Source organism: Astyanax mexicanus, chromosome 8 (genome assembly GCF_023375975.1).
Source record: "Astyanax mexicanus isolate ESR-SI-001 chromosome 8, AstMex3_surface, whole genome shotgun sequence".
In the NCBI taxonomy this organism is placed as follows: Eukaryota; Metazoa; Chordata; class Actinopteri; order Characiformes; family Acestrorhamphidae; genus Astyanax; species Astyanax mexicanus.
In genome coordinates this window covers 34,007,794-34,019,515 of record NC_064415.1, presented here as the reverse complement: position 1 = coordinate 34,019,515, position 11,722 = coordinate 34,007,794, and the positions used below count along the sequence as shown (strand labels likewise).

The 11,722-nt window shown below is 44.3% G+C and overlaps 1 protein-coding gene across 1 annotated transcript; it reads right to left on the bottom strand.

The window, feature by feature from the left end:
* Positions 1–531: 531 nt before the first annotated feature.
* On the bottom strand, positions 532–8,739 carry LOC111197052 (uncharacterized). The gene is made up of 2 exons (XM_049483064.1): positions 8,289–8,739; positions 532–2,409 (listed from the first exon to the last, which is right to left on the bottom strand). Exon 2 carries the CDS (start codon positions 2,044–2,046, stop codon positions 622–624), a length of 1,425 nt encoding a protein of 474 aa, XP_049339021.1. The 5' UTR covers positions 2,047–2,409; positions 8,289–8,739; the 3' UTR covers positions 532–621.
* Between the last annotated feature and the right edge of the window lie 2,983 nt (positions 8,740–11,722).

The window sequence follows — 11,722 nt, the reverse complement described above, 5'->3', positions numbered from 1 at the left end:
AGTAACAAGTTTTTATTAATGCAAATTATTGAGAGTACAATCAGTCATGAAATCATCACGCTCTGAAAGTGCTCTGAGAGTAACAGTCTCTCAGAGCCATTATTTATCCCCGCTCCGCTGTATCCGGAACCGTAAACCATATAAGGACATAGGGTTTCCGCTTGCAACGGCATCCTTCAAATCTCCCTTCTATCCCAAGACAGAAACTCCCTTCTGTTCCCAGACAGAGTTGTCAGGGTTGGTTCTCGTCAGAAATGTCAGCATAACCTCTTCACGTTCACATCCTAGTGTTTACCCAAAATGGTTATCAGACAAGATTTCTCTGCTAGCTAGCACGTACACAAATGTCGACCTGACCTAAAGAGTAACTCTGCAAAACGAGCTAATATGAAGTGAATTACCACTGTGAATATGAAGTGAATTACCACTGTGATTTTAAGTGTGATTAAGCACATCTAATAAAATGCACATCTAAGAAAATAACCATGCATACAAATGATCAAGTGAAATTAACATGCATAAAATGATTACATTTGTCATAACAAGGTGGTTATAATCGTAATAACATGGTGATAATGAAATTTACCACGTCACTCCTCCCTTTTGATTCTAGGAATCAACTCACGCAATTTCATACACATTGCTCGGATTCTCATACCGAGGTTCCTCAGTAAGCATTAGGGATAGCCCTGTAACAGGGTCTTCGTCACCTGGAATTACCTGAAACATCATGTAGTGACTGAATGCGCGAGTAATCATTTTCGAGATACAATTCATAACACATGGTACGATACATAGGATAAGGAGTCCCAAACAAATAATAGGGAGGACCATAGGCAGTAGCCAACATCCCCATGGCCCAAAGAAAGACTCCAGCCATGCTAGCCATGGCTCATTCACAGGTGGAGGTTCATGGATTGCTTGTTTCATGTGACTTACAAGGTCAGTGATGTTCTCATAATAGTCTGGAATTGAAAAACAACAAGAGGTGTTCAAAACCTGACACACTCCCCCTTCATGGGACAGCAAAAGATCAAGAGCCATTCTATTCTGAAGTACAGCCTGACGTATGGCCCTCATCTCTGCATTTATTAGAAAAAAGGCTTCAGTGCTACTATTAGCCATAACCAACATTTGCCATGCAAGTCCATTGATCTTATTCAAAGTAGCAGTTGTTCCACCTCCTAGGAAAAGGGACCATCCAACTGATGCTCCAGGTGTTGTCCAAGGGTCAGCCAGGACATACCCGTGGTATTTCGAACCCACGGCACGTCGTTTCCTAGTCAAAGAGTTCTTAGGGAGAACTGCCATGTGTGGGACCACCATAGCTGGAGTGCAACACCCACTCCAAGGGAATGAGTGGACCCAAGTCCCGTTCCGGCTCTTCTTTTGTGGTAAGTTGGTGTAGGCAGTTTGGCCACACACCCAGCTCACAGGTCCCGAAGTTCGGGCCCCTGACATGATGTGACATTCTGTGTAGTTGGGTCTCACGGTGTGAGTGCCATCCGATATTGAACAGTTGAAGCCTAAGCTATCATAGAAGGTGATGTTAACTTTACAGTCAGTGTACCCTAAACGAGGCCCTCCTCTTATTCCAGATGAGCACATGCAGGTGGATGCATTGAGAGGGGGCACCGTGGTGAAAGACATGTTTGCAAATTTTGGCTCATATCTTGGTCCGGGGTGGGTCATGTTACATTGGGGCATCATCTGAAACATAGCAGTCACATTTCCATTAAATGGAGGGCTCTGTTTCGTGGCTGCAAAATGGGCTGATACATTTAGCATAAATGCCATCTGAATGTCTAGAGCGCAGTCTGCTGGATCCTTCAGCAATGTAGCAGCGGTCACATTGTTTAAAGGAGTTGGTATCCAGGGGACAGCAAGCTTGTGGCAGACAATACATTCTCTGTTGGGAGACACCTCGTCAGCTGCTGCTACTGTGGCCATGCATGCTTTGTTTCCAAAGCACTGTTGTTCCACTCGGTCCTGAAGGGACTGATGGGACCCAGGTAGGAGGGTCACCACCATTAACAGCCACAGCATGGTGATACTGGTTTATCAGGGTGGGTGCCCCTAGCCTATGTAGACACTTTAGTGCTCAGAGTGCGGGCACGCCCAATCGCACTCGTCCCACCAGCCGTGAGACCTTAAGACACCCACTCACTGATCAACCAGAGCTTCCTCTTCTTCAGGTTTGGTGGGGGCCTTCTTGCAGTGTGTGTGATGAACCCAGGTTCCACGTCCTTCAATCTTCAGCGCCGTGTGGGTCGTCAGGAGCACAAGATGAGGTCCAGTCCACCTTTGCTGGTTCCACCTTCGTCTCCGCAGGTCCTTGATCAGCACCCAGTCTCCTGGCTTGTGGTTATGGAAGGGTTGGTCAGCTGGTTGAGGTAGCACAGCTTTTACCTGTCGAGATGCAGACAAAAGAGAATCATGCAATGAGATACAGTATTCAACAAGTGTGTGGTCTAACAGTTGGTCCTCCAGTGGGGGGGGGCCCACTCCTACATTGGGAGGTCTGCCAAAAACAATCTCAAATGCACTTAGGCCTGTTTTTGCTTGCACCCTGGTTCTGCTTTGCCACAGGACCAGAGGGAGACATTTGACCCAATTTAGACCTGTTTGCTGTGTAATTTTTGCCAATCCATTTTTGATGGTGCCGTTTGCTCTCTCTACTGCGCCTGCTGAGGCGGGGTGGTAACTACAATGCATGTCAATACCCAAATATTTGGTCAAACTTTTGAGCCCTGTGTGTACAAATGGTGTGCCATTGTTGCTAGAAACCCTTTTTGGCAGACCAAATCTTGGGATCAGTTCTCTGAGAAATGCTTTAGCCACTGCTTCTCCATCCTTTTTTCCTTCAGCTGGAGTTAGCTCTACAAAGTCTATCTGCCAGTGTTGAAATGGTTCTGTGGCAGGTGGATGACCTGCTGGCTGCTGTGTAAGTGGTGCAGCATGTCTGTGTGTGTGTTGAGCACAGATGAGACATGAAGAGCAAAAATTTTGGGCAAGTGTATGGAGTCCAGGTGCATACCAATACCTGGAAATCTGCTCTACTATCCCTCCCTTGGCCATGTGACTCCTCCCATGGACAATTTTGATCAAAACCTTAGCATATTGTTTGGGCAGGAGCGGCCTGTTGGTGGATTTCTGTCTCCAAATGCCATTGTCTTTGTAACAATCAGTTTTAGCCCACATTTTTTTCTCTAATGGTGTTGCCATTGACTGAATGTCAATTAAGGAAGGTTTCTCCTGCTCTGGTGTAGAAATTTGTGCAGCTGTGATGTTTGCATTATGAGCTGTGTGCTTAGCGACGCTGTCTGCAAACGCATTTCCCTTGCTCACTGGATCTCCTGCGGATGTGTGTGCGGCACACTTGATTACTGCGATCTGTGAGGGAAGCAAAAGAGCAGAAAGCAAGTTGTTAATCAGCTCATGGTGTTTGATCTTTGTTCCTGAACTTGTCAGGAAATTACGCTGCTTCCACATAAAACCAAAATCATTTGCCACGCCCCATGCGTACCTGCTGTCAGTGTACGCATTCAATGATTGACCTTTTGCCAATTCGCATGCCTTTGTAAGGGCTACTAGCTCAGCTGCCTGTGCTGAGTAAGAGCTGGGCAAAACGCCAGTGTCCAAGACCTCTGTGGCTGACACTACAGCGTATGCTACTCTGTTCGTTCCTGTCTTATCTCTGCTTGCTGAACCATCAACAAAGAGCTCCATTTGCGCATTGTGCAATGGCTCTTCTTGCAAATCTATTCGTGGTGTGCACGCGTGCTGCAGCAACAGCTGACAGTCGTGTGGCTCCCCATCCTCTGGAGTTGGGAGGAGGGAAGCAGGATTGAGCGTGCTACAACGTTGTACTGTAACATTAGGCATGTCAAGTAAAGCAGTGTGATATCGCAGCCATCTCTGGGCTGATAGATGTGCAACTCTCTGATCTTGGAGAATGTTGTGCACTGCATGTGGTACCTTTAATGTAAGTGGAGCATAAGCCACTATGTCTCTTGAAGCTATTAGTGCCTTTTCTGCTGCTGCCACTGCTCTAAGGCAGGTGGGCAGGCCCTGAGCCACTGAGTCCAGCTTACAAGAGAAGTATGCAACAGGGCGAAGCTTATCTCCATGTTTTTGAGTAAGCACTGAAGTCATATAGATGCCTTTTGCATCTACCATCTGAACAAAAGGTTTAGTTGGATCAGGTATGCCCAATGCTGGCATATTTTGCAAAGCCACCTTAAGCTGTATAAATGCTTCTTCTGCCTCTTGTGTCCACTGCAGTTTTGCAGTGCTAACCCCTTTTGTAGGAATAATGTCCCTAAGAGGGCCCTCCTGCTCTGCATAGGAGGAAATGAAAGTGCGGCAATATGAACACATTCCTAAAAAGGAAAGCAGTTGTTTCTTTGTTGTGGGCTTAGGAATTTGGCAAATTGCCTCAATTCTGTCAGTTGCCATGCGTCTCTCTCCAGCCCTTATGACATGGCCCACAAAAGTAACCTCAGTCTTACAGTACTGTAATTTTGCTTTGCTGGCCTTGTGGCCTTGCTCAGCCAAGTGTTTCAGCAACTGTAATGTGGCTTGTTTACAAAGCTGCCGCGAGGGGGCAGAGATGAGAAGATCATCCATGTACTGCGCCAGAGTGACCCCTTGCGGTAGAACTAAGCTTGCCAGGCTATCTCTCAGTGCAGCATTATAGATAGTAGGTGACTCACAATAACCCTGACACAACCTCGTAAAAGTATATGCTTTCCCTTCAAAGGAGAATGCAAACCAGAATCTGCTGTCTGGATGAATTGGAACACTGAAAAATGCATTAGCCAGATCCACTACACTGTAATGGGTGTGTTCCGTTGGTATCTGAGACAAAATAGTGTGGGGATTTGGAACCTCAGGGGCTCGTGCTTGAACTGCTGCATTTACTGCTTGCAGATCCTGTACAAATCTCCACTCATCCCGGCCGGGCTTCTTAACAGGAAAGATTGGTGTTCTAACTGGTGAGTCTGCGCATGGCACTATGACCCCTTTTTCAAGAAGAGCTTGAAACACGGGCCTAATACCTTCAACTGCTTCAGGTTTTAAAGGATATTGAGCTTGTCTAGGCCTATATGAAGACTTAGGTGTAATGGACACAGGTTCACAGCCTTTAATTAACCCTACATCATACTTACTGCTGGCCCACAGCTGAGGAGGGAGAGAGCTAAGCTCCAGTTCCTCTTCCTCTGTGAGCGAAACAGCCTGCACCAGTGGCGCGCTGCCAAACAGCTCCACTGTAGGCTCTGTTTTCAAACGATACTGATAAGGGCATCTCCACGTGTGGGTGGAGGCGCTGTGCTGCACATTGGGGTGTTTTGTATTCACTCAATCTTTAGCCCTGGCCACCCGTAAAGCCCATGGACCAATATTTTTCCATGGCACGGTATGGTTAACTCTGGCCAGGGAGATGTGAGGGGAGGAATTTTCTACTGTGAACAAAGTGTCCTGCTGTTTAGTTAAAGAGACCATAGCTGCTGCCTTTTCACTGTCCCAAATTAAAAATGTTGTAGACAGTGGTTCTGAAGTCTGGTGGTAAAACAACTGTTCGTATTCATGGTCTGGCCCACTGCTAATGTGGGATGTACAATGCAATTCAGTTTGCTTCCATTCTAAAGGCTTTGTCACCAGTTTCTTTGTTTCTGACAGAAAATGTTTCATTGTTTCACTCTGTTCTTCTACACAACGCCACATATATGCATATCCTGGAGCCCCAGGTGCAAATTGGACCATGCATGGTTGTTCAAATTCTATAGATAAACCAGTTGGTGAGCTAATCAAGTTACAACCTAATTTACACATCAAATCTCTAGCCAACAAGTTTACTGGGCATGTTGAGGAGATCAAAAAGCAGTGAGAGAAGGATCGATCATTTAGAGAACATTGGAGAGGCACAGACACCTTTTCTTTAACTATTTGTCCTCCTACCCCAATTAATGCTGTATGTTTTCCTGGTTGTGTTTCACATTTCAAATCCTCAGCCCTAATTACAGAATAACCAGCACCGCTGTCAACCATAAATTTCCATGTCTTTCCACACACTTCAACATTTAACATTGGCATTGCTGTTGGATTATTGGTTAATTGCTGCACTAAACTAAGGTAAGAGAAAGAAAGATCTACTTCCCTGTCCGATGACTCAGTGGACTCGTCTGTGCCGTCCTGCCTCTCCGCCGCCCGTCACTTGTTTGACGCACTGCTGTCAACTTCTCCAGGACAGTCTCTAGCAAAGTGTTCTTCCCTTCTGCAGGCGTAACACCTGTTTGTCCAATCCACTTCAGTTTCGTCCTCCTGACTGTTTTGTTGCTGTTGTTGAGGAGCTGGTGGTCGGAATACAGGCCACTTCGTCCACCTCGTCCACCTCTTCCTCTACCTCTTCCTTTTCCTCGTGCTTTTCCTTTTCCCCTCTGGGAGCTTGCAGTTAGCTCCGTTACCTGCTGTACCATCGTTAACATAGCTTGATCCATCGTTTCAGACTTTTTCTTCTTCTTTTTCTTTTCTTGATTTTTGAAGAGAATCTCATAGTGTCTGGCATGATCTTCAATAACGCTGAGAGGTTGTCGATAATATCCAATACAGTGTTGTTTGATGGAATTGGCCAATTCTGGCTTCAGTCCCAGTAGGAAGCTATTGCGCAAGTGTGCTTCCCAGGAAGAAACCGCATCAGCATTTTCTGCTCTGGCTGCAGGAGCGTCAAGTCCACTATGATCAGTGTGGACTCTGGTTAAACGAACCATATAATCCTGCACAGTCTCTCCGTCTTCCTGTTTGCATTCAGCGATTTTTCCCATGTCGACATGAAGGGGAAAAGCTGCAACAAGGCGCTCTTTTAAGTCTCTTATCATGTTCCTGTACTCCAAATTCACATCTGGGTTTGCTACAGGATCTCGATTCCACTGAACATCACCCAGTCTGATGTCCTGCTGCGGCCAGCCTCTGTCAATCTTGCAGTAACTTGATCCAAGTTTTCTCATCAGGATGCGCTTTATCTCATTGGCTGTGGGTCGGCACGAAATACAAAAGTTCTCAAATTCATTTCCGAATTTCCTTCCTCCAACTTGTTGTGGGTCTGGTAATCCAGTAGAAACTTCCAAAATGTCCCTTTCAGTCCAGTATCTGTGAACTAGCATTGGCCCTTCATGCCCTGCTACTTGAACCATCGGTCCTACGAAAATCAGATCATCTGACTGGTCCAAACTCCCTGTGTTTTGGGGCTTTGCAGGAGGGAGATTGGTTTGCCCCACCCCCCCCCCCCCTCCCCCTGGCCACTTTTGCCTTGTGTTGCTTGACACCGGGGAACTTGCTGGGGCGTTGGTCCCCAAACCTGTGCTGGCTATCATCTCATCCAGCCTCTCCCTCAGTTCTGCATATGGACCGGGCTGAAATGGGCCTGCATACGCTGATGATGGTGGCGGTGGTGGTGGTATCTCAACTGCTGGTGGTGGTGGTGCCTCAGCTGCTGGAGCGCCCACTTGATTGTTGTTCGGTGGTGGGCGTCGGGGACAGGCGGCGTCCAGGTCAGGATCGAGCACTGCTGAGAGACACTGAGACATGGGTTTAATTGCACCCCCCTCCCTTTCTTTCTCCCGTTTTTCTGCCTCCTCTATCCAAAACCCTGCTGCCCTTAACATATTTTCCTTATGCTTTTTCCAATGATTAGTTACTGCCCGTGGACACCCCATGGGCGGCTGCTGTATCCTCTGCTTGAATCTCCCTAAATATCTAACACCAAGACTGCCATTTACTGGAAATCCAAAGTATCTAATCCAAATTGGAACATACATTACACTCTCTGTGCCATAATTTCTACTCATCTCATGAAATAATGGAGCAGTGTGTATTTTTGGGTTATATTTTAGTTCTTTAGCTAAGTGGGATCCCATTTTGTTGTTCTCTCACTTGACTTTGACTCAGAAATTTAGTTCCCAAAAATTATTCTCACCCTCCTCTATTCTTGCAGTCCTTCTAGCGGTCCGGACCTATTTTACTCTAATACACGTCTGTACTTAGAGACCTTATCAACCAGGTGGGTTTTGTACACACGCCGCTAACTGCCGCATCTTTAGACGCCATTAACTGCCACGAGTTATATGCCGTTAAAACTGCCACATATACTATACCGCTAACTGCCACCCCTTTAAAGGGCCGCTAACTGCCATATAGGTACTATTTTATTCTCAAGAAGGAGCTGCTTGAGGACCGGTGGAGGGAATTTAATATTACAGTTTTCTCAAAAAACTGATTTTGTCACTTACCACCAAGGTTCTTATTAAATCCCGTCAGATCGGCGGATGGAGATCTGCCCCCCTTCACCCCCACGGTACTGTCCCTTTGTCTGTGGGCCTTCCTCGTTTTGGGTCCGGTCTCACCGGAGAGCGTCCTCGATGAGAGGGACCTTTCTCCGTCCGTCGATCACTTTGGGATCCTGTCTCGTGACGCCAATTTGTGGTGGAAATACCTGTGACGATTAATAAAGACAAATATTAAGTTCTGAGTCGTGTCAGATGAGTAACAAGTTTTTATTAATGCAAATTATTGAGAGTACAATCAGTCATGAAATCATCACGCTCTGAAAGTGCTCTGAGAGTAACAGTCTCTCAGAGCCATTATTTATCCCCGCTCCGCTGTATCCGGAACCGTAAACCATATAAGGACATAGGGTTTCCGCTTGCAACGGCATCCTTCAAATCTCCCTTCTATCCCAAGACAGAAACTCCCTTCTGTTCCCAGACAGAGTTGTCAGGGTTGGTTCTCGTCAGAAATGTCAGCATAACCTCTTCACGTTCACATCCTAGTGTTTACCCAAAATGGTTATCAGACAAGATTTCTCTGCTAGCTAGCACGTACACAAATGTCGACCTGACCTAAAGAGTAACTCTGCAAAACGAGCTAATATGAAGTGAATTACCACTGTGAATATGAAGTGAATTACCACTGTGATTTTAAGTGTGATTAAGCACATCTAATAAAATGCACATCTAAGAAAATAACCATGCATACAAATGATCACATCTAGTGAAATGAACATGCATAAAATGATTACATTTGTCATAACAAGGTGGTTATAATCGTAATAACATGGTGATAATGAAATTTCCCACGTCACACTTTAACATTATCCAGTAAAGGGTAAGCAGTTCTGCCTGGCACCCATGCATGCTCCATGAGAGGTGTAGCAACCTCTTGGGTAGGGTTGCAACTAATGATCTTAGTAGTCAACTAATCAAATAATCGATTATTTTTCTGATTATTTGAGTAATATTATTTTTACCATGTTTCAAGTTGGTGCCTGAGTCAATGCCTGTTTTATCCCACCTTGAAAGCTAAACCTTTAGGACCATAGACCGATATCATAGGAGGCATTCACGCTAGGGGTGCAAATCTCTCAGTGTCTAGCGATTCGATTCAGAAACTATTTTCGGCCTATAAATTTTGTTTAAATTATGCAAGCAGATAAAAAAAAATGATTTTTTATTAAAAACAATAAACTTAGGTTCCTTACTGTATTAAATCCTTTTGCAACATAGTGACAGTGCCACAATAATGAATGGCTAATTTCTAGCATGGTTAACTAATCCTGAATTCATTTCTAAAAGGAAGACATTGTTAAAACTGGAAAAACACTCATGTAACACAGCCACAAGGTCAAGAGTGGAACATTATATATAATTATGTACAAAAAAAATATGCTTTTTAACTGTACTGCGGAGCTCATCTCATGTCGCGGGAGCTTTTTAACTGTACCGCGGAGCTCACCTACTGTCGCGCTGAGCTTTTTAACTGTACAGCGGAGCTCACCTACTGTCGCGCTGAGCTTTTTAACTGTACAGCGGAGCTCACCTACTGTCGCGCTGAGCTTTTTAACTGTACCGCGGAGCTCACCTACTGTTGCACGGAGCTTTTTAACTGTACCGCGGCGCTCACCTACTGTCGCGCGGAGCTTTTTAAGTGTACCGCGGCACTCACCTACTACTCGTCTACTGTCGCGCGAAGCTTTTTAAGTGTACTGCGGAGCTTTTAAAGTGTACCGCGGAGCTCACGTACTGTCCCGCGAAGCTCATACTGTCCAGCGAAGCTTTTTAACAGTTAAAGAGCTCCGCAGGACAGTAGCTGAGCTCCACAGGACAGTTAAGAGCTCCGCGCGACAGTAGCTTCACCCAAAAAAAGATGAAAATGAGAATCGATTCTGAATGGTTCAATGTTAGAATCGAGATTCAAGCTCGAAACGATTTTTTCCTGCACCCCTAATTCACGCATGCCTCATGTTGAAATTTTCCCAGTGATAATCAGACTGGAATGGGCACTGACTGACATTTATTGATTCACAGGAAAATAAAACCCATCTTCACTAATGTAAACTTAGATTAAGAAGGAAAAAAATGCACATGACCCATAGAATGAATGAGGTGTCTTACCAGACCACCCTTTTTGCCGCATAAAGCAAGAAAGAGGTGGATCTTGTTGATTTTGTGGAAGGGCGAGATTTTATCTGTAAACAGGCACAATAAGACAAACAAGCATTATGAGAAATCCCTTTACACAGCAGTCAGTGGCTGGACTTTTATTAGTAAGGTCTGATTATGCTAATAACCTAATGTTTTCTCTTTGTTTAGGTGGTGGAGGGCCTTTTCCCATTTAGAACTACAGCAGACCTTTACATTCCTTAAGTGCAAGGACGCCAACCAAAAGCCACGATTGTGATAAGGTGAAACTGCCTTTATATTCAGAGTTAGAACATCGTGTTGTGTAGTCAGAGTAGCTTAGTAGTTTATCTAACTGGAATACTATAATTTCATGGATTAGATTTACATATGCCAGCCTGTTTACAATTCAATGCTTTGTTTTTATCACTTAATATTAGTTAATATGTAAAAGCAATTAAAAATTACAGCAGGATGTGTCAGTGTGGTAGAATACAGTGTGATACACTTAGGTCTAGGGCTGGGTATCAAAATTCGATACTAAAAAGGCACCAATCAAAAACATTTAGTGGTGATTATTGTTCTAAATAAAGCTTTACAAACATGCTCACTGTTTGTTCCGACAAAATCTAAAAAGATGGAGTCTTTCATGATGACCGTATGAGAATAAGATTACTCATGTCGGCTGTTAAATAAATATGTTATATGAGAATGATTATAATTTTTTTGTATTTTAAGTTACAGTTGTTGTTTTTTTTAAAGGTACCGGAAAAAGTATTGTTTTGGTATTGGTACCAAATTCAAAGTTTCGTATCAGTACGGTATCAACAATTTTAAAACAATACTCAGCCTTAGTTAGGCCCAGACATATTTGGACAGTGACACAATTTTCATAATTTGCTCTGTGCACCACCACACTGAACTTGAATAAAACAACTGCAACTGTAGACTTTCAGGTTTCAGGAGCCCCTGAAATGAGGAGACCTTGTAAAAAAAACACTTCCACTGCATCTCATTTGTTTCATTTCAAATCCAGTGTGGTGGAATACAGAGCCTAAATCATGAAGATTGTCTCACTGTCCAAATATTTCTGGGCCTAACTGTACTGGTCTTTTAGTTTTTAGACAGGGCACTGCTGTTCAACCCTAAAAAAGGAAACCAAGCCTGAATACTTCAGTAAATATCCAACTTAATAAATAATATGTAGAAATGTATGTCTGGACAAAATGTGCTGTTAAAATATAATTAATTATTGTCAATAATTATTA

What these genes read in the sequence shown, in the direction of transcription:
- LOC111197052 (XM_049483064.1), bottom strand. Translation starts at nt 2,046, where the DNA reads ATGCTGTGGCTGTTAATGGTGGTGACCCTCCTACCTGGGTCCCATCAG.